The following is a 22,993-nucleotide window of genomic DNA, read 5'->3' on the forward strand; positions in this document are numbered from 1 at the left end:
CACACAGCCAGTAAGTGTCAAGTGTCTGAGGCCGGATTTGAACTCAGGTACTCCTGAATCCAGGGCCTGTGCTTTATCCACTGCGCCACCCAGCTGCCCCAAACACAGTCACATTTGAGGCTTCATCAGTTTTATCAAGGGGGTCTCTCTCCTTTCCTTTCCTCTCCTCTCCTCTCCTCTTCTCTCTCTCATCATTCTTTGATATTCAAATAATTCTCCTCTGAAGCCTCATTGGGAAGAGAGGAAAGTATTAAGTAAAGATGATGGCTGTTTGAGTGGACGCTAGTGTTATATGTGGTCAGCTCAACATACGATATTCGGTTGGGTTACGATGTCTTTTGCTTTCTTATGCAACTTCAAAGGGAAGCGGCAGGACAAAGAGCCAGGAAGCCTCCCCTCTCACCTGTCCTGGCTCAGTGATTCCGGGCACCTCTGTAGGACTTGGCATTGTAAGGCAGTGAGCACTGGCACTATTAGAAGAAGTTCCTCACCAGGACTTCCCTATATCAAAGGATTCTGCTGTTGTTTAGTCATTCAGTCGTGTCCCTACTACTATTGTAGACCAAAACATAATGCAACCTCTGATAATGAATAAGCTGACAAGAACTGGTTTGTACCGTGTGGGATAAGACCTGATAGATAATGGCAAGCAGATGATCCATGGCCCACTGTGGACAAAATGGGTCTAAACATCATTAAGAGGAATTTACCTTCAACAAAAGGAAAAATTTCCCCAAAGGCTGAGTGAAAGTATCGGAGATGGAGTCAGAGGCCCCAGATTCAAAACCCTGCTCTGTGTGACTTCTGCTTGTGTAAGCTCAGGCACTGGACTTAGCCTCGCTGGGTCTCAGTTCCCTCAAGTGTAAACTGAGGCACTTAAGCGAGATGACTTCTTAAAATGAGGGGGCTGAATTCAGCAACCCCTGAGGCTGCTGCAAACCTTAAACAGGTGATTCTATGACTGAACACTCCAGGCAGTGACACCGTACCGAAGCAGTCTCTTCTCTCTCAGACAACACATTTTATACTACAGGAAAGCAGAAGGAAGGACTAACTGACATCGGATGTGTGGTCTAGTCCTAAGACTGAGTGGCTGAGGAATGAAGGGCAAATCTGCTCGGCAGGTTACTAGTTCTACTGACCACAGGGGAAATGACTTAATCCTTCCTTCCTAATGCTCTGGTTAAAGAATGAAGGGAGGAATACTTTCCTGCTGAATGGAGAGACTTGCCTGAGGGATCTAAACTGGCAGAAGCAGTTGACCAATAATGAAGCACAAGAAGTGGTTATGGATTTCATTGGGGACATAGTGATCAGAAAAGAAGCAGTCCAGGGGCAGCTAGGTGGCGCAGTGGATAGAGCACCGGCCCTGGAGTTAGAAGTACCTGAGTTCAAATCCAGCCTCAGACACTTAACACTTACTAGCTGTGTGACCCTGGGGAGGTCACTAAACCCCAACTGCCTCACTGAAGAAAAAAAAAAAAAGCAGCCCAGTCACGGAGCCAGAGGAGTTCTTTGATAATCGGAATACTGAGTCTATAATTACAAATAAAATTTTATACAAACTCTGCTACGTGGGAAAAAATAAACAATCGTTATATGGAATTTAATATAACAATAATTACATACTGCTCCATATCACTGCTGGACACAAACAGAAATCCTTTTTGCAAATGTGCTATGAAGAATTCCTACACGTAAAAAAATCACTGTCACCCAAAATAACTGGCTAACAGATGTATAAAGACAGTTAAGTTACTTTGGGTGACAGTGATTTTTTTTTTTATTGTTTGCAATGACCTTTAACTATTTCCGTACTCGTTTCTATCATCGTGAATACTGTTAACACAGAAAAAGGATTATGTAATGGTTATTTTCTATTGCAAGGCAAACATTTTTTGCCCTATAACTAAACACTGATTTTTGTAAAGGATAAAAACATCAGTGACTTTTGCTTAATTTCTCAAAAAATGCCCCAAATTAGTAGTTTGTTAAAAATTTTTTAAAAAATAGGAAAGTCAACATTCTGGCAGCCTTGGGGAGAGGAAGGAACAATGAGTACATAGATGCATTTTTAAAGTTTGCATTAAACACTAAACATAGAAATCTTTAGGTTAATCGCCATGTTTTCTTTCTGAACAGGATGTCAAAGGGATATAATCTTAATAGCAATAAAGTATGACTGCATATGAAGTCTCATAAAATTAAATATCATTTCTAAACCTTCTCTCTCCTCCTGCCCTATCTTCCAGCCCATCTATTATCAAGGGTTTATCATGTTCCAGGTATTGAGCTAAACACTGGAGATACAAAAAAAGCAAAATATAATTCCTGCCCTCAAGGAATTCACATTCTAGTAGGAGAAACAAATAAGTTAAAAAAAAAACAAAACACCCACATATGAGATACGTACAGTATAAAAAGAAAGTAATGTTGGAGTGAAGGGGCCCAAGGTGTGCAGGTGGGAAGAAGGTGAGATTGGAGCCATGTTGAAGGAAGCCAGGAAGGCTCAGAACTGGAAGGGAGGTGGCAGAGCTAGCAAATCCTTGAGGTGTCTGGAGCGGGAGAGAGGAAAGTGGCCAGTGGAGATGGAGGGAGAGTGTGGCGAAGACAGAAAGCTACAAAGAGCAGAGGTCACCCATCAGAGGACTTTGATCCTGGCAGATCTCCTAGATTCCATGATCTCTTTTTTTTTTTATAATTTTTTTTTTTATTTTTTAGTGAGGCAATTGGGGTTAAGTGACTTGCCCAGGGTCACACAGCTAGTAAGTGTGTGTTAAGTGTCTGAGGCCGGATTTGAACTCAGGTACTCCTGACTCCAGGGCCGGTGCTCTATCCACTGCGCCACCTAGCTGCCCCCGATTCCATGATCTCTTAAAAACTCAACATTCTTGACCATCAATTGGGGAATGGCTAAACAAACTGTGGTATATAATGGTGATGGAATGTTATTGTGCTGTAAAAAATGACAAGCAGAATGACTTCAGAAAGGCCTGGAAAGACTTGTATGAGATGATGTACTGTGAATTGAGTAGAAGCAAGAGAACATTGTACACAAAGAAAGCAATATTGTTTGAGGAAGAACAGTGAATGACTTAACTATTCTCAACAATACAATGATCCAAGACAATCTCAAAGGACCACTGATGAAACATACTATCCACCTCCAAAGAAAGAACTGATACTGATGGAACACAGACTGAAGCAGGCTATTTTTCACTTTCATTTTTTTCTTTTATTCAAGTTTTCTTGTACAAAATGAGTAATATAGTAATGTTTTATATAATCCTACATGTATAACCCATATCTGATTGCTTACTGCCTCAGGGAGGGAGGAAGGGAGGAAAGGAAGGAGGGATAAAAATTGGAACCCAAAACAATAAATAAAAATGTTTATTACTGAAAAAAATAAAACCACCTCAACATTCTACAAGAAGAAATCAGCTCTAAAACTCACTTCCTAAAGCACCTTCTTCCCCCGGGGTGTCTTCCTCCCTCTTGCTGAAGAGGGTGTGGGTAGCCATCAGGGAGTTTCTCCCAGAAGAGAGGAGGTGAGGAGAAAGCCCAGGTACTTCACCTCATTACTTCTCACCCAGCTGATCTTCTCCACTTCATGATCACCAGACAGTCATCATTCTGCAAGATGAATTCAACTCTGCACCTCAGACCTTCTCAGATCACTTCCCACCCCAGCGCTGGGTTCCTTTCCCCCTTTGCCAGCTTCTTTTGATGGGCTGTCTTCCCCCATCAGATTGGGAGCTCCTTGACAGCAGAGACTGTCTCATGGCTTTGTGTCCCTGTGCTCACAGTAGATGCATGCACACATGATGATGCTTAATAAATGATTACTGACTCTGACTGTGATGCTGAAGGTAAGAGGAAGTCATTGGGATTGACTGAAGCTAGGGCAGGGGACATGGTCAGACCATTTCAGCAACTGAGTAAAGGACAGATTGGAAAGGAGGGGGGGCTTGAGGCAGGGCCGACAATTAGAAGACAACTGCAATAAGCCCGGTGAGAGGTAATGAGAACCTGTACTAGGATGGTGTCTGTGTGAGTGCAAAAATGGCATATACAAGAGGTGTTGTCAAGATGGAAACACCATGATCTGACAGTAGTGTAACGATTGGAATGACGCCACCTGCTGGAGACTTACTGTAGAGGAGTTCTGCCCATGAAGGGAAGGTCTTTGAGGGCAAGACCAGGAGTCAGGAAGTGACGCGGGCTAGTGGGAGGAGGAAGGAAGAGACGGGCGCTCAGTCTCGCGCTCTTTCCTCTGGACTCGGGCGGAGAAGGGAGCTAGAAATGTGCTCTCCCTTTAATAGATAGGAATCTAGGCCTTTCTCTCTCTCTTTACCAAATTCTTATTCTCCTTAATAAATGCTTAAAAGTCTAACTCTTGCTAAAGCTTGTAATTGATTGGCGACCACTCATTAGATATTTTAGACAGTTTAGCTAGAATTTTAGCCCTTAACAGTAGACTGGCTATGTGAGGTCAATACAAGTGAGAAATGACCATGTTGAGGTTGAAAACTTGGGTGATGCCAAGAGAACGCCCTTTCCCCTGACAGTAACAGGGAACTTCAGAAAAGGAGAGGGTTTGGGGAGAAAGATGGTGATTTCTGTTTTAGACGTGCTGAGTTTGCCGACAGGACATCCAAAAGGCACTTGGTGCAGGACTGTTGATCAGGAGACAGAGTAAGACAGGAGATGTAGAGCTGGTGATCCTCGGCAGAGATGACAGCTGGACCCACCAGGAATTGATAAGATTAGAGAGATACTGGACTATATAGGTGGGAAAGAAAAGGCCCAGGATAGATCCTATACTAAGCCCTTAATTATTTTCTTTAAAAGATAAACATTTTTATTTAAAGTTTTGAGTTCCAAATTTTATCCCTCCCCCCCACACCCACCAAGACGGTAAGCAATCAGTTATAGGTTATACGTGTGCACCCTTAATTAATTTTAAAAAATTATTGACACATGCTAATGTCTCATTTTCCTATAAAAATGATGAGCAGCCCACAACACTATTCTTAACCCATTATTTACCTAAAGCATGGCATAACTGATTTTCTTTTAATAAAACAATCACCATCTATGACAATGTTTTCATGAGACACATATTTCAAGTTTCAACTAAGGGTGTCAAGAACTCATCGTGCTTCCTTCCCTTCGTACCTTTCCTATCCTACCTTGTTGAAAGCAACTCTTCTGAGGGTGACATCAAGGACTTTTGCATTTAGTAGTCATGGTTGGGGGGGGGGTGGCATGATGAAATTGGACTTATTAACTCTCTACATTTACATAAGGTAAGGTACCCAAGTCAGTCTCTCCCCAAGAGAAATATTATCCAAACCATAGGCACCTCAAACTGAATAGGTTTAAATAAATCCCAAGTAACCACACAGACTCTGATATTTAGCTAAACCAGGAAAACTGTCATTCCTACATTATTAGATTCCATCTATCCATCAGCAAAGTTCAAGGGAACAAAGATTAATTAGTAATAATTAAACTGCATAATAGAGCCATTGTGCAGTTTGGCTTCAAATGATTATCATGTGATAAACCTTTTCTAAGAATCAGGGGCTGTCTACATTCCAATAGCCTTTCAAAGGATACAAATGCAAATGCAAAGGAAGTTTGACAGATTTCCACTTAAGTTAAAGGGGCTGTCCAGTTTACACAAAACACATTTTAAAATAACTAAATAACAGAAAACAAAAATTAGTTAATATTAGAACTTGAAAATGCGTCATATAATGATGCCTGGAAACTAATGAACCAGTCTATATTTATATAAAAACTACTAAATAAAATACTAGAATTTCCACTAAAAGATGGTTTATAGAAAAAAAATGAATATTTAAGGATCAAAGGTTTAGTTTTTCTATTCTAGAAAAGAAATTATCTGGAACACTGAGCATCAATATAAATTTTCTTAAGGAATATCTTTCCACATTCATGTCATTGTGAATAATAAAATGCTTGTGGCATTTTTATTAATGCTACTCTGAATTATTCCCAGATCCACTCTCCTAAAAGACTTCTCTTCTCTTGGTTTAAGGTTTCTGAATATTGCTTTAGATTTCAGACCTCATCCACTAGAAAAAATATTAATTACTCTTGAGTAGGCCAAGCCAATATAATAAAATGACAATACAAATTAAATTAATTTACATTTTCAGTGCCATACCAATCAAACTATTAAAAGATTACTTTATAGAGCTAGAAAAAATAATAACAAAATTCATTTGGAAGAAAAAAAGGTCAAGAATTTTAAGGGAAATAATGAAAAAAAAGTAGTAAGGAAAGAGGCCTAGCAAAACAAGATCTTAAACTATACCATAAAAGAGTAATCGTAACAATTAGGTGCTGGTTGGATAGGTTTGATCTGTGGAATAGGTCATATACACACGTTTGACAAAAGTTATTGGTAAAAATGGAAAACAATCTAGTAGAACCTAAATATTGACTAATATCTCACACCCTATCCTAAGATAAGAGTACATAACTTAGACATAAAGGGTATTATCATAAACAAATTAGAAGCACAAGGAAGAAATTACTTGTCAGATCTATCTAGAGGGGAAGAGCTAACAACCAAGGGTTAGAGAGGCTCACAGAAGGTAAAACAGACAATTTTGATTACATAAAATTGAAAAGTTTTTGCACAAACAGAATCAATGCAGTTAAGAATTGGAAGAGAGTGGGGCAGCTAGGTGGTGCAGTGGATAAAGCACCGACCCTGGATTCAGGAGTACCTTAGTTCAAATCCGGCCTCAGACACTTGACACTTACTAGCTGTGTGACCCTGGGCAAGTCACTTAACCCTCATTGCCCAGCCCCCCCCCCAAAAAAAAAGAATTGGAAGAGAGTGGGGGGATATCTTTGTAGCAGTCTCATTTCTAAGCTATATTGGGAATTGAAACACATTTTTAGGAATAAGAGCTCTTCTTTATAAATAATCAAAAGATATGACCACACAGTTTTCAAAGGAAGAAATCCATGATATCAAAAGTCATATGGGAAAAATGTTTTAAATCACTAATAATTAGAGAAATGCAAATTAAATAACTCTGAAGTTCCACCTCATGCTCATCCCACAAAGTTAACAAAAAAGGAAAATGACAAAAGCTGGAGGTGCTGTGGGAAAACAAATACATTAACACACTACTGGTAGAACTATGAATCTGTCCAACTCTTCTGGAAAATACAGAAGGAAAAGCAAATGAAAATAAAACCCATTAAAAATATGTATAGTCATGCAACACAAATTTCTGCATTGGTCAAATGATATTGTAAAAGCAAACAACTTTAAAAGACTTAAAATCTCTGACTGATGCAGTGACTAACTCTGATTCCAGAAGATTCATAATGAAATGGGTTACCCACAGAGAGACAACTTGAAGCACAGATGTGAGATGCTTTTTTGTTTGATTCTACATATTTATTACAAGGGCTTTGTTTTAATTTTTTTTTCAGTAGGGGAAGAGGGCTTTGGAGGGAGGAAAAGATGGTAGATTTTGGATAACTGAAAAAAATAAAATGTAATTTAACAATATATAATGGTGCTACTTATTTTAAAATATCTATTGGGGCAGCTAGGTGGCACAGTGGATAAAGCACCAGCCCTGGATTCAGGAGGACCTGAGTTCAAATTTGACCTCAGATACATGACACTTACTAGTTGTGTGACTGTGGGCAAATCACTTAACCCTCATTGCCCTGTCCCCCTCCCCCCAAAAAAGAATATCCATCTCTTGGCCTGTAAAATTTCAAAATGCTTCATATGAGTAGGATTCTCTCATTCTACAGATTCTCTTTGATTTTTGGTTCTTTTCAAACTTAAAGGCCCCTAGAACTGAAATTTCTGACAAAGCTTTCCAGCCTCACACCCTGTGCCACCGCTCCAGCCCTTTACAATGAGGTGGTTCTCTCTTTAGTCTTTCTTCATCCAGGCAAAATTATATTAACTTTTAAGGAGAAACAAGGGATTTACAGGTATGCTGCCAATTTACTAGGAAAATCACCAAAAACTGTCCAAAAACAATTACATAACTCCTCAGTAGAGAACTTTTGATGTAGCCAAATTGTACTCAGTATTTTCTGGTGTGAAATAAAGCCTATAAATAAAACAAAAGATTAACTGCTGTAAGGAAAGGCATCCAGCAAGCCAGGTGATCTAACAAACTTTTTATGCAATTTAAACCTATTCTCTCTCCAAGAATGAGGTCTAATGGAAGCAGTGCTCTCACCTCTTAGGGTAAAAAGCTTGATATAGTTATTCTTGTGAATTCCAGGGGTATTCTTAACAGTTATCTCTCCCTTTGGTCATGGAAGACAAAGAGGATTTCAGATTAAAAATAAACACTCAACCCTGCATATAATCTTACTTTATCCTAAAAGTTCCTAGAAGGCAGATACTATGTATGGCAAGAACTTTCCATTTCTAAGTACCAAAGGGATACTAACAGGGGCTTGCACATAATAAATATTTGTGGTATGGGACAAAGGTAATCCCTTGAATTATTGTAGAGAACCACAGAATTTCAGAGTTCAATAAGGCCCTCAGAAATCATTCATTTTACACTACTAGGTCTGTATCTCAAAGAGATCATAAATAAGGCAAAAGGACCCATGTCTACAAAAGTATTTATAGAAGCTCTCTTTGTGGTGGCAAAGAATTGGAAATTGAGGGGATGCCCATCAATTGGGCAATGGATGAACAAATTGTGGTATATGAATGTAATGGAATACTATTGTGTTGTAAGAAATCATGAGCAGGCAGATTTCAGAAAAGCCTGGAAAGACTTAAGTGGACTGAAGCTGAGTGAAGTGAACAGAACCAGGAGAACATTGTACACAGTAACAGCCACACTGTGTAACGATCAACTGTGATAGACTTAGCTCTTCTCCCCAATACAATGATCCAAGATAATTCCAAAGGAATCATGATGGGAAATATTCTCCACATCCAGAATAAAGAACTGTGGAATCTGAATGCAGATTGAACTATACTATTTCTACTTTTTTTCTTTTTTGAGGTTTTTCCCTTTTGTTCTGATTCTTCTCTCACAATATGACGAATGAGGAAATATGTTTAATGTGATTGTGCATATATATAATTTCTATCATATTTCTTTCTGTCTTGGGGGGAAGGGAAGGAGGGAGAAAAATTTGAAAATCAAAATGTTATAAAAACAAATGTTGAAAACTATCTTTACATGTAACTGGAAAAAATATTATTAAGATGGAAAAACAAAGGAAATCATCCAGTTTAGATACCAGTTCACTGATAAAAAAAAAACAACTGATCCTAGCATCTCTGATCCTGTCTCCTCAACTTGGCTTGTTTCTGGAGAAGTATTTTGTAACTTGATTAACACTATGGAAATACAAGCTTTTGTCATTATCCACAACAGCTCCGGATTATATCACAATTTACAGTACTTGGTTACAGAAATGTACACTGTTTTCAGATACTTTGTCCCTGAGCCTCCCAACAATCCTGGAACCTCGGTTCTACAAACTGTCCCTTTCTAATGGATGATGAAAGAAAGGCTGCTGACAGCTGTCCTAATTTGACCCAACTATCAACTCTGGCAGAAGTGAGACCCAGCTGAATCCAAGGCCACTCTTCTTTCAATTATACTCTCTCAGCAAGGGTAAACAACAACTGACTGGGAAGTGAAAAGAAGGTGAAGGAGGTGTCTTCAAATAGAAGGGGACCCAGGGTTAGTTAGGAAGAAGGATTTTATTGCCTCCATACATTTAAAAGTCACCTATTGAGAGTACGGCAAAAATCACAGATGCCAGAGTAAGAAAGGACTTTGGGGCCCAGAGATGATTTAACTGAAGCACAGAGAATTAAGCATAGAGAATTAATTACAAATATATGGTAAGTAGGTCTTCTAACTCTTAGATCCAGCATTCTTTCCACTATACCACATTACCTCTAGGGTTATTTTGCTTATAAGGAGCATAAGAGTATCACTTCCTGAAATATGGACCACATCAACCAAGAACATCAGAAATAACTAAGCCCCAAAGTATCCTTAGAAGAAAAAAAATCAATGTAATCTACTACATGAGTTATGACTATTATTAATATATCCTGATTGTAACATCTGGTCACGTATCTGTTTCTACTCAATTCTTTTGCTTCTCATCTTTTTTTTTTCCTATCGCAATATTATTTATTCGTTCATCAATAGACTTCACCCACTTAACTCTGGTTCATTCAAATCTCTTCTAAAATAATTAACAATGTCTATGGGACAACCTGATTATCACAGAAATAGAAAGGGCCTTAGAGAATCAGAGGACCAGAATTCAACTTCCAACTCTTCCATTTACATTGAATTTATTGTGTGATCTTAGGTAAGTTGCTTAAACTCTCTGTTTCCTTGATATCAAGTAGGGTGAATGCTTGTACATAACCCTACCCAACAGGGTTATCACGAGCATCAAAAACCTGATACATGGAAAGTGCTTTTGACTCATTACATGCTATTCAAACCTCAGATGCTGTTACTTTTTTGTGTGAACACAATTTCCTTTTTGGTGTTTGTATTCTAATAATTTGGGGGCAGAAATTATTACTGGATAAATTATAACCACTAGCAAAAAAATACACAATGGGATATATACAAAAGGCAGCAAATTCATTAAGAATACCTAGATATGGAAAACAAACCAAATTATCAATACCAACTCTTAAATGACCTTGAAAGATTTGTAAGAAGGAAAAAACTCTACAAGGATTCTTGGAAACCTGGCAAAAGCCATTCAAAAAAAGACAGTAAGGTGGGTAATGTTAAATGAACTAAAATCAGTCATCTACTCATTGAGCATTAGAAAAGCAAGCAGAAAACTTTAAAAAAGGATACCTTCGATGAAATTCATTTCATTCACCATAGAAGAAAGAAAGACTATTACCAAATAGCCAGTTGCGTGCTCCTGGGCTGGGTACACACAAACTAATCTTGAGGTAATATGTAAATCACTACGTATATGTAAAGTATTATTGTTTTTTCTACCTAAGCTTGCAAAATATTACAATGTACTTCACAGAAAAAAATGCCAGGTCTTTCAAATGTTGGGGGACAGAGGGGTTGCTCACTCTTAATGTAAGGATGGAAATCTAACCGAGGGAAATTTAGCACACACAAAAAAATCTTGCAAAATTTGCCTATGAAGGCAAATGAAAGGGAAGGAAAGGAAGCCTTATTCCAGTGCTCAAAAATGAAAAAAACCAAAGATCCCAAAGTACCCTCTGGTGACACCTTTACTAACAGGGGAAAATATTCTGATCTGGTAAGAGAGCAAAAACACTTATAAACACATGTAATTACAAAGTGGTTTGGTTTAGGCCCAGATTGGCAAATACATTAGTGAGGACTGGAGACAACTTAAGAGGTCTGACAAAGGAATCAATGATGAGTGATAAATGTGAAACTCACATTTTTGACCAAAAATAACAGCCTGAACCAATTCTCCTGAGTGTGATTAGGTACTACATGGAAAGAACTCAAAATTGACACCCTGGCTGGAGTTCTGATACTCTTCTGTAGAGTAGGCCTATTTACTTTTAGGAGTACCTCCAAGATTTTGAGCACCACTAAAAAATTAAATCACCCAGGGCTTTCTTTCTCCCTCATTCCATACACACTTATTCCTTTTGCCAAAAACCATTTTCATTCTTCATTGTTTCATTTCTCTTAAAACCAGAAACATGATATAAAGAATCATCTCATTTTGGACCCATCTACATCTGAACTCTGCCCTTTCAAATGTCGGTAATATACACCTTAGAACACTCCATGATTTCATCTTGTTTCTGAAATCAGAGGTTGGGAATGTCATAGGTTATGATAGCAAAAACCCCATAATATGGTTTGAAGCATTGATTGACCAATCAATCAACAAGTATTTATTTAGCACCTACTATGTTCCAGGCAGTGTGCTTTTAAGGGTATAGATACAAAAAAAAAAAGTAAATAATCCCTACTTGTACATTTACATTTCAGTTTGGGAAATGAGTACACGAAAGAAAAATAAATTAATAAATGTCTCTGATTTTAGTATTTATTAAAAAGAATACAATGTAACTTTTATTAAAGCTTGTAGGAAAAATATTGGATCAAAGTCCTCAAAATAAGCCATTTCTAAACTGTGCCTGTCTAGAAGAGAACACAGCTCAAGAGTACTGAAGAATGACACTTCTAATGAATGATTCACCATACCCAGGAAGATCATAATTGTTTTTAGGTCCTTATTATTTCCCAAACATTGTTTTGGTTTTTTAAACAATGTCTGGGATCCATTTTGGCTCAGAACTTTTCAGAAATGCAGTACCAGTAAAGTTGGTAATAAAAAGAATTTCTGTAAAAGGAAATCCCATTTATCTAAAGACCTTCATTATAAAATGTGTTGCCAAGGAGGGCAGGGGTTGGAAGAACACACTACAAAGATTCACCTGAAAAATTTCAGGAAGGAAAACACTGGTAACAGTGGCTAGATGTTAACAGTCTCCTGGACAAGGTATCCTGATGAAAGTGCTCTGATTCCTAATAGAAACAGCCCCTATGAAGCAATTTCTACTCAGAGATGTTGGTATTTTCTTGAGCCTAGAATCTTTCTTTGGCTCCTCCCAGCCCAAGGTCTATAAAAATTTGTTACCTATCTGTTGACTCCACATTCACAGTAATCCCACACTTTTTTTGCCTGGATATTTTTCTAATTAAACTGGAACTTTGAAATAGAATTTGCTAAGATGTGCTATGCCCTAACACTGATCATGATAAAGGTTGGCTTTAAAATAAGCTGAAGCTTAAAGTCCCCTGCTAGTCAGAGTCTCATTAAGAAGGCTTAAAATGCAGAGAGGAAGAAAAATCCATCCAGCTCTGCTAGGCCAGATATCATCAAACATGTATGTATTTATTACTTACTAAGTAATTGCTTTGTATAAAGCAACAGCTAAAACACAGAAAAAACGTCGAGAAATGTCCACTAATAAGAAACAGTACCTTGAAAGGGCAGTAATAATGCTTATGATGTCTATATAAAAATGTCTTTACATGTCTATATAAAAATGCAGAGCATGTGAAATACACAAAGGGAATTGGATATCTTAACACTAAATTGGACCTCACAGCATCACTGAGACTTGTTGAGAACGTTCTCGTGACCAAAATATGGCAACGGAAACAGATTAAAAGATTAGTAGAGTAGCACTGTATACCAAGATAATATAATTCTCTAAAGAAATCAATGAAACAAAGAAACACACTGAGGAATATTTTATTAAGGATCAAGGGAAGGAGAGACCTAAGTGATACAGTGCTGACAATCAATATATTACAGACCACATAACCAAAAGGAGAAAATGGATGATGAGTCTCCGAAATAGATCACAGAGTTAACACTAAGAAATCAATGATAGAGGGGCAATTCAACTCTCCAGACACCTGCTGGAGCTGTCTTTCTTGCTAAGAGCAAAGCAGCAAAGAAATTTACTCTTTGAGAGGTAGAAGAAGCAACAAGGAAAATTGTCATTCCATAACTAATTTCATCAATAAGAGTAAAGGCTTACTTAATTAGAAATGTCAGAAACCTTGGGAAGAAGTGATCATGCCATTTGAGAAGCTGTTACAGACAAAAGGAGAAAGCTGATTAAGGCCTTTTTTGTACAGCCAATATTCAGGGAGAATTTTTGTTCTTTTTTTAACCTAAAAAGTAGAAAGAAGAGATCGGTAGACTTCCATGATCGATACTTTACAGCTCACAAGAGATGTAAAGCACCCCAGAACAAAATGGGCAGACGAGGAAGGGAAAGGGAAAAGGGGAGGAAGAGGGAGAGCTATCCAAAGAGACCGATGTTCCTACATGGGGAAGTTGCATTGTGTAGTGACCAGAGTCGTGGTCTTAGATTGGGGGATCCTAGGTGAAAATTCTGACTGTCCCTTATCAATGAGCTACTTTAGGCTAGTTATTTTATTTCTTTGCAGCTCAGTTTCCTCATCTATGACTTAAATGGATTGGCTTAGATAACTGTAAAATTCTTCTCCAACTGGAAAAATCCAAGAGTACCAACTCAGGTGGAAAGGAAAGCACAAAGACTAAAGCCTAGACCATGTTGGGAATTGTGATTGATGCTAAGGATAATAGAAAGTCTGTGAAGGGCTGCTTTTTTCTTTTTAGAAATTTTTAAATTTTAGAACTGATGAAATCTGAAGCAGATCAAAGTATAATCTTACTTTACTTTATTTTTCTTGGGGTTTTTTGTCTGTTTTTTTTTCACAACATGACTAATAAGGGAATGTTCTGCATATTAAAATAGGTTAAAATAGATTTTACACATAATTTGGAAAAATAAAATATTTTGTTTAGAAAGTAGGAAAAAAAATTTTAAGTCAGTATTATTTTTAGCTCCTAATTCTTTTCCTCCTGATTCCCCCACTCATTAAGAAGGCAAGAAAAACAAAACAGGGGTGGGGGGGAGGGGGTTGGTACATTTTCAGCTATATTATAGTTGTTGTTTGTCCTTTGTTTTTGAAGAAGACCAATGACATCATGGAATGAGGTCTTGACTCGTGAGTGAATTGGATTTAAGAGAGGTAGAGTTGTTCAAAGTTGTCAGCCTCAAGTCCAGGGGCAAGACAAAAGTCAAGATGACTAGTGATGTCTAGGGATGCAGTGGATAACCTTGGTGCCTTCAATGTCAGACCAAGCTCTAAGTCATCCACAGCACCTGCTTTGTGGCCATGAGAACAAATTGTTCCCATCTACCCATTCCATTGGGGGGGGGGGCGGGACGTCACCACCCTCACTGTCTCCTCCAGAACCATCTGGGTCCAGTGACAAGATATATAGATCAGGATGACTGAAGATGGACCTGGATGTTTTAAAGGCAATTGGGATTAAGTGACTTCACCAGGGTCACACACAGCTAGTGAGGTCAAATTTGAACTCAGATCCTCCCAATTTCAGGGCCAGTGCTCTATGCACTGCACCATGTAGCTGACCCAATGACAGGTAGACACCAAAGGTTTCTATCAAAGAAGAAATAAGCTTGGTGTTTGAGGTGGATGGGACAATAATGGGCAATGGAAAGAAGGCAAGATGACTTAGCTTTTATTTTATTTCAGGCTATAAACTTGTTTGACCTTGTTTTTTTATGGAGACCTATGATTTTAGCAGTATAGGGAAGTGATAGAGTACCTAGCTACCAAATTAGGAGACATATACACCCTGTATCCCAAAGTACTAAAAGAACTTGACAGTGTGGTTATTGAGCCACTGATAATGACCTATGAAAAATAGTGAGAAATGAGAAAGATGCCACAGGACTGGCATAAGAAAATATAGCCCATATTTTCAAAAAAAGGGAAAGTAGATTCTTCAAACCATAAGTTAGTGAGCTTGACTTCAATTCTAGCAAAATTCTATAAAGGAACTATTGATTGCTATGAGCCAGCATAGCTAACCAAGAATAAATCATACCAGTATAACCTCATGTCCTTTGTTAGAATGGTAGTAGATCAGGGAAATAACAACAAACAACACAGGAACAGCCTAACTGAATTCAGTAAGGCATGTGCCTCTCACAATATCATCATGGATAATATGGAAAAATATGAATTGGAAAGTAAAGTTGATTCAAAATTTATTAAATCTCTGGATCTAAAGAGTGATGATTAATGAATGATGAAAATCTGAAGAGAATTCTGAAGCAGAGTGCCACAGAGTTCTTTTCAATGTCTTTATTTGTAAGATGCATAAGAGATAAAGGCATGAATAACAACTCTCTAGCTGACACTGCACTAATATAATAGGACAGCTAACATCTTGGATGTTAGCTTGGATGGGAGCCAAAAAATTCTCACCAGGCTAGAATGGTAGGATAAATTTGATAAGATAGAATTTAAGACATTTAATTAGACAAAAACTATGAAGTCCCATATATGAGTTCAGAAAAACAAATACCCAAGTAGAAAGCAGGTAAGACCAGGCTATACTACACAGTTCAGGTGAAAACGACTTGGAAGGGACAAGTTCAACATGAACAAGGAACAATACCTTCTCAGGCTGCCTTAACCAAGCCCAGAATCCAGAAGAGAGCGCTTATATCCTGTGTCCTAGCTGGGCCGGATCTGGAATCCTGCATTCATTTCTGGTTGCCATCTACTTGTAGGAAGGGCACTAACAGGCTGGACAAAGGGCAGTGACCAGGAGAGCAAGGAAACCTGAAGCTATAGCACAGAATGGTCAGCTAAAGGCATGTGGATATTTAGTGAGGAGAAGGAAAGACTTCTTGGGGACGTGCTGGCACACTCCGATTACTGAGATTTCCTTTACTTAGATCTAAATGGAGAACCTGAGACAGTGAGTGCAAATCACAGGTTGAGAATAAGTGAAGGAAACTCTCTAAGAGTTGCTCAAAAGTGGAATGAGCTCTGGTGGCTTCCCTATCATTGGACGTCAAGCAGAAACATGTCTGCTCCTCACAGATGATGAAGGTAGAGCTGCCTGTCAGGCACACATCTTCTGTGGTCCCTTCCAACTCTGATTCTTATAAGGGAAACACTCAGAATATAATATAAACTCAGTTTGATAACTTAAAAGCTCCACATAATGATTAGAGACCATTCGAAGAAATATATGCAAGTATCCCTAAAAAATTTAAGTTTTTTCAGCTATGCTGACTGATAATGCTATAAAAGAAACTTTATTCTGTTATTTAATGTCTTTGGATATCGTTACTTCCCTTGCTCCCCCCAAAAAGAAAAGAGAATATAAGTGAAAATATAAATAAATATAAATTTTATTTATAAATACAAATAAAAGAAAATATAAATATAAATGACTGGAAGGGACTCCGTTACACATACTTTGAGATGCAAGCGAAGGAGGCTATGTATACCTATTTTATATACCTATATACCTAGGGGGAGGGGTCATATAAAAATTTCTTAGGCAAAAAGGAGTCATGAGTGGAAAAAGTTTTTTTTTAATTTTATAAAAGTATTTTATTATTTTCCAGTTATACCTAAGGATAGTTTTCAACATTTGTTTTCATAGGATTTTTAGTTCCAAATTTTTCTCCCACCCTCCCTTCCTTCCCCCCTCCCAAGAAAGCAAGCAATCTGATATAGGTTATATATGTACAATCACATTAAACATATTTCTTCATTAGTCATATTGTGAAAGAAGAATCAGAGCACAAGGGAAAAAATCACAACAGCCCAAAAGTAGAAGCAGTATAGTTCAATCTGCATTCAGAATTCACAATTCTTTTTTTCTGAATGTGGAGAACATTTTCTATCATGAGACATTAGAATTGTCTTGCATCATTGTATTGCTGAGAAGAGCCAAGTCTATCACAGTTGATCATCACACAATGTTGCTGTCACTGTGTACAATGTTCTCTTGGTTCTGCTCCTTTTACTCAGCATCAGTTCATGTAAGTCCTTTCAGGTTTCTCTGAAATCTTCCTGCTCATCGTTTCTTATAGCACAATAGTATCCCATTACATTCATATACCACAATTTTTTCAGTCATTCCCCAATTGATGGGCATTCCCTTGATTTCCAATTCTTTGCCACCACAAAGAGAGCTGCTATAAATATTTTTGTGCATGTGGGTCCTTCTCCCTCTTCTATGATCTCTTTGGGATAGTAGTAGTATTACTGGGTCAAAGGGTATGAACAGTCTCATAGCGCTTTGGGTACAGTGTGAGTGGAAAAAGTTTAAGCCCTGCTCTATCACACTCCTCATTTGGTGCATACCTTGAGAGATCCCAACCCCCAAATTTCTGGCTCCTTCACAACTCAGTCCTTTCTGGTCCCTTCCACCAACTCTGGGTTCAGTGGTTCCAGAATCAATTATTCTCCCACACACTGAAAGTAATCAGCCTAAATAAAGCCTTCTATAATATTCAGTACACACAGGTATAGACTAAGGGATAAGTTATTTTTTCAAGATTATGTGTAAAGTGTCGGATAGTGTTAATATACACCAGAAGTGACTCACATATTACCACATTTACAGAAGTTTTATACCATGGAAACTGATTTTTTAAAAATCTTTTTATAATTAAAATTAGTGATACTGGCCTTCAAATAAGCAAAACCTTGTGTAGGATCTGAAATATAGCATTTTTTCCATAAGAAAGAACTTTTCCATTTTCCAAATGACCAACTTATAATCCTTCACATCAGAAACTTCCCAAATGTATATTTCTCTGAGGCTGGGCATCACCCTTCTTTTTGGGAGATGTATTTGTACTTATATATATATATATTTTTAAATGCCACTACAAAGAATGATTCTAGACGTTTTGTAGAGCAAGGTATACTAGGATTTAATCATCTAAACAGAGGGTTCAGAGGTGGAATGGTATTTAGATATTATTTAATAACCTTCATTTTACAAATGAGAAAACCTTACCCAGTGAGAGAGAAGGGTCATTTGAATCCATGTCTTCTGACTCCAAATCCAGTGCTTTTTTCACAATACCAAGCCCTACCAAGGACTTCCTTGCAATGTGTCCCACTGGTGAACTTTGAGAAAACTATGCACTTTTCTACTACAGGTTAAAAAAACAAAACTGAGTGATAAGTTTATTTCATGGATTAACTGTAAACCTACCTTAAAAACTCTGTTTAGCAACTAAACAATTTAACCAAAATTTAGGCTAAAAATTGTTTTTCTTTCTTTAATTGAAAGCTGCTAAAAAGTACTTCTAGCAACAGTGCCTTGCATTTAGCAAGAGCTAAATGTTTTTTGGTTTTTTTTTTTTGGTGGGGGCAATAGGGGTTAAGTGACTTGCCCAAGGTCACACCGCTAGTAAGTGTCTGAGGCCAGATTTGCACTCAGGTACTCCTGAATCCAGGGCCGATGCTTTATCCACTGTGCTACCTAGCTGCCCCAAGCTAAATGTTTTTTGAAAGTAGGCCTGAATTCTGAATGAAGGTCGAACCATACTGTTTCTACTTTTGTTTTTGTTTTTTTGTTTTTTGAGGTTTTTCCCTTTTGTTCTGATTCTTCTTCCACAACATGAGTAATGCGGAAATATGTTTAGTGAGATTGTACATATGTAACCTATATCAGATTGTTTTCTGTCTTGAGGAGGGGGGAGGGAAGGGAGAGAGGGAGAAAAATTTGGAACTAAAAATCTTATGAAAACAAATATTGAAAACTATCATTACATAAACTAAAAAAAATAAAATGCTTTTATGATTAAAAAAAAGAAAGAACAAAATAAGAAAGTAGTCCTGAGAATTAAATGAAAACGTCCTCATTGGATGGTTGAAACAATGTTGCTTCAAGGAAAGGAAGATGATTAATTCAAAAGTTCACCAGAAAAAGATAAGGTTAGTGGAGACTACTAGAGAAATAATGCTAATTCTTCTCAGGTGAAAATAAAAGAAAGTGACAAAAGGCCTGAGATAGGAACAACCACCAGAGGTGTTAATAGCTGACACTTAATAATGACCACTGATATTTATATAGCACCATATGATTCACAATGTGCTTCTTCATGTACCTGACCACAATGGATCTTCACAACAATCCTTTCAAGTGGATACCACCATCCTATGATCCTCATTTTACAAGAAGTAAAATCTATGCTGATGGTCACAAGTTCATGTCAAAGCCAGGATTGAAATCCAGATGAATCAATAAGCATTTGTTAAGCACCTACTTTTCACTAGGTACCGAGCAGACTGATCTCTTCTACTTGGGATCTAGGGATCCCTTTCTACTAGATTTCCCCTGACTACAAGTCAAATTTCCTTTCAAGAATTTCCCCATGGCTCATATAATTTTTTTGTGCTAGGAGAGATGCTGGAAATTACCTAATCAAATCCCTTTACTTTAACAGATTAAAAAAAATGGACCTTTGCAAATTAAATGACTTGCTGAAAGTCACAGCATTTAAGAAAAGAATCAAGAATCCAGCCACTACACTACATTCACAACCTTTCAAGCAATAATCAATCAACAAGCATTTATACATTTACAGTATACCAGGCACTGTGCTAGGCCCTGAGTGTACAAAGTCAAAAAAAAAAAAAGTCGTATTTTAAAACATGTATATAGACACACATATACAAAACAAATGCAAGGTAGTTTAAGAGAGGAGGGCACTAGCAGTTGGGAATCAGTTTCAAGTAGAAGGTGATACTTGAGCTGAGTGCTGAAGAAATCAAGGAATTCTAAGAGATGCAGGTGAAGCCCATTCATGAGAAATGGCCAGTGCAAAGGTATGGAGACGAAGATTGAGTGTCAGGTTTACAGTAAAACAGCAAGACCATAAAATTCAGAAAGGCAGTAATGTATAAAGGGAGGCTGAGGCCAAGTCTTGAAGGCCTCCAAAAGAAAATCTTATTCTGAGGGGAGCCACTTCAGTGGGGGAGGGATATGGTTGGACTAAAATAAAGCTAAATTCCAATGGTTTGTAACTGAGGAGGGGAAAACTGAGAATCTTTTACCTGTTTCCGAATAAATAAAATGAAGAGGTTGTACAATTTGGCTATTAAATTCAGCTCAAGTTCTCAGTCTGTAATCCTGTGGCCTGAGCTAGTATCAGAACTGAAACATTTCAAAAGCCAAGGTGAAAGGCAGGGACTATTGCGTTCTTTTATCTTTGTTATCCGTGTAGTGAAGGGCAAGTAGAAGAAGCTAAATTAATGCTTTTTGAGTGAAAGCTGGAAAACCAACATGCTTATTCCTCTATTAAGGCACTATAATAACTTAAAATCTTAGCCTGGTACTACCGGCAATGTGAAAGGTAAGTATAAATCTTCTGAGTAGTTTTGTGTTTATGACTAGTTTCGTGGTCAAATCTAATTAACTACCTTGAAGATAAATGTCTGGAAGGGGTGAATTTGGAGTTAGGAAGACCCAGGTTCAAATCCTACCTCTGACATATGACCACTGTTTGACCATGGGCTAACTCCCACACCTCTCAGTGAGCCAGGCAACTATCTACAACTATAACTTGCAAAAATATTGCAAATGTCCACAGATGAAATCAAAGGGGCAAATTATCTTTCCCCTCATCCTGAACACAGGACCTCAGAATCCCTGTGAAAGAAACCTTAGAAGGATATCTTGTCTAGTTCAATCCCACAGTTTTCAGTTGAGAAATCTAAGGTCCAGGGAGGCTGACTTGTTCAAGGTCACAAAGGCAGTTGGTGGTATGTAAACCCACATCCTCTAGGTCCAGAACCAGTGATTTTTTCCACTGTACCAACATTTTCTCCCATCAATTTTTAAGTCTCTGGGTTCTAAATTGGTTCTGCAGGAGTTGTTAAGACCTCAAACCATTTTGGAAGACTGATGATGAACTACACTACCCACCTCCTGACAGAAAAGGGATAGGCTTAAGATACAGAATGACATGCACGTGGACAGTAGGGATTTGTTTTGCTTGACTGTGCATATTTGTTACAACTTGGTCCCTTCCCACCTTTTCAGGCTTCTTAAAATTGACTCTACCATCCAGGGGCCTCCTGGGTCTTCCTTGCACAAGACACATTTTCACTGGTTGGCCCCTCATAGATGGAATTCACTCTTCTCACCTCCACCTCCTAGCATTTCTGGCTTCCTTGAAGTCCCCCCTCAAATCCCACCTTCCACAGGAAGCATTTCCTAGACCCCAGCCTTCCCTCTGTTGATTATTTCCAATTTGTCCCATTCGTGGCTGTACTGAACTGTCCTTAGACTTCTTTGTACACCCCCAGAGCTTAGCACGTGCCTAGTACACAGTAGGTGCTTAATAACTGCTTGCTGACTTGACTTTAGGGAAGTACTTGAAATAAAAAGGAAATAAATACGTTAGCTGGAAAATGAAAGAATTAGCAAAAAAAAAAAAAAAGAAAAGAAAAGAAAATCTCAAACCCAGATTTTTTTTAAGGTGGAGGTGAGAGAAGAGTAAGCCTTGTCATCCTCAACAGAGGCAGTCCAAGATGCTCACCGGGCTGTGTGGGGGGAGCAGGGCAGCTCGCTGGTCATCTGGAGTCCGGTGAGACCCCGTCCAGGCTACCACAGTGCGGAGACAGAGCGAGGTTCACCTCCCAGGGCAGGTTCCCAGAAAGAGAAGCACCTAGAGCACGAGGGGGCGGGCCGGGGCGGGGGCGGGTCGGCTCGGGGGCGGAGCTGACGTGAGGGGCGGGGTCGGCGTCTTAGGGCAGGGCTGGCTCAGGGGGCGGGGCCGACGCGCTTCCTAACAAGGCCCAGAATTGAGAACGCCAGCGCGGAAGCACCGGGGCAGGGGGTAGAAAGCTCTCCGTTGCTTAGGAGATATGGCGCACGCGCAGCTCCTCCAAGTGACCCGCCCACGGAATCCTGGGGAAGTAGGGAGTGGGAGAGGGCGACTTGTACCTTTCAACGCCTGGTGCATCCCCCCAATGCCGCTGTACAGCTCCAGCACCCGCAGCGGCTCCATCGCTCCGCCTCCAAGTCTATTCAGGCCCGATCCCTCAGCGGCTCCTCCCCCCACCCCGCCTAGACACCGGGCTGCACCCGGTTCCGCGGGAATTCAGTTCCGTGCCCCGCCCCCACTGCCTGAGGTGCACGTGCAGGCCTCCGCTTTGGAGAGAACTAGGGCTGGAGACGGGGGCGCGCAAGGGATTGTGGGAAGCGAGGCTTTCAGTTTGCCGGTACCGCAGGTGCTGGGAAGGGGGCGGGGCTAGGGACCCCGGCGGAGCGAATCACAGCGCCCGCTATTCGGTCAATTACCAAGCAAGCATTGGACCAAGCTCCGGGGACACAAAGAGAAGAAAAAACACAACCTCTGCCCCCGAGGCGCTTCTCTTCTAAAGGGGGAAAGTTCGACTACTTAAATACACATGGGCTACAAAGTCTATGAGAGGTGCCCCCCCCACCTCGGGGCGCCTCCGGGCCGAGGCTCTCCTCCCAGAGCTTCGGACCCTAGAGCGTAACTGCAATAGCCGACCTTCCCACCGAGTTCTAAGGT

General features: G+C 39.1%; 1 protein-coding gene across 2 annotated transcripts in view; it reads right to left on the reverse strand.

The window, feature by feature from the left end:
- Nucleotides 1–22,633, reverse strand: part of TRDMT1 (tRNA aspartic acid methyltransferase 1) — a 48,153-nt gene extending 25,520 nt beyond the window's left edge. The window contains exon 1 of one of the 2 annotated variants that reach the window (XM_043967289.1): nt 22,399–22,633. In XM_043967289.1, coding sequence (XP_043823224.1) covers nt 22,399–22,462 — 64 coding nt within the window. In that variant the 5' untranslated portion in view covers nt 22,463–22,633. Of the gene's footprint in view, nt 1–21,991; nt 22,135–22,398 lie in introns of those variants that run through there. The other variant, XM_043967290.1, reaches the window with a different exon arrangement.
- Nucleotides 22,634–22,993: the final 360 nt, after the last annotated feature.

This window comes from Dromiciops gliroides, chromosome 5 (assembly GCF_019393635.1).
Source record: "Dromiciops gliroides isolate mDroGli1 chromosome 5, mDroGli1.pri, whole genome shotgun sequence".
Taxonomy (NCBI): domain Eukaryota; kingdom Metazoa; phylum Chordata; class Mammalia; order Microbiotheria; family Microbiotheriidae; genus Dromiciops; species Dromiciops gliroides.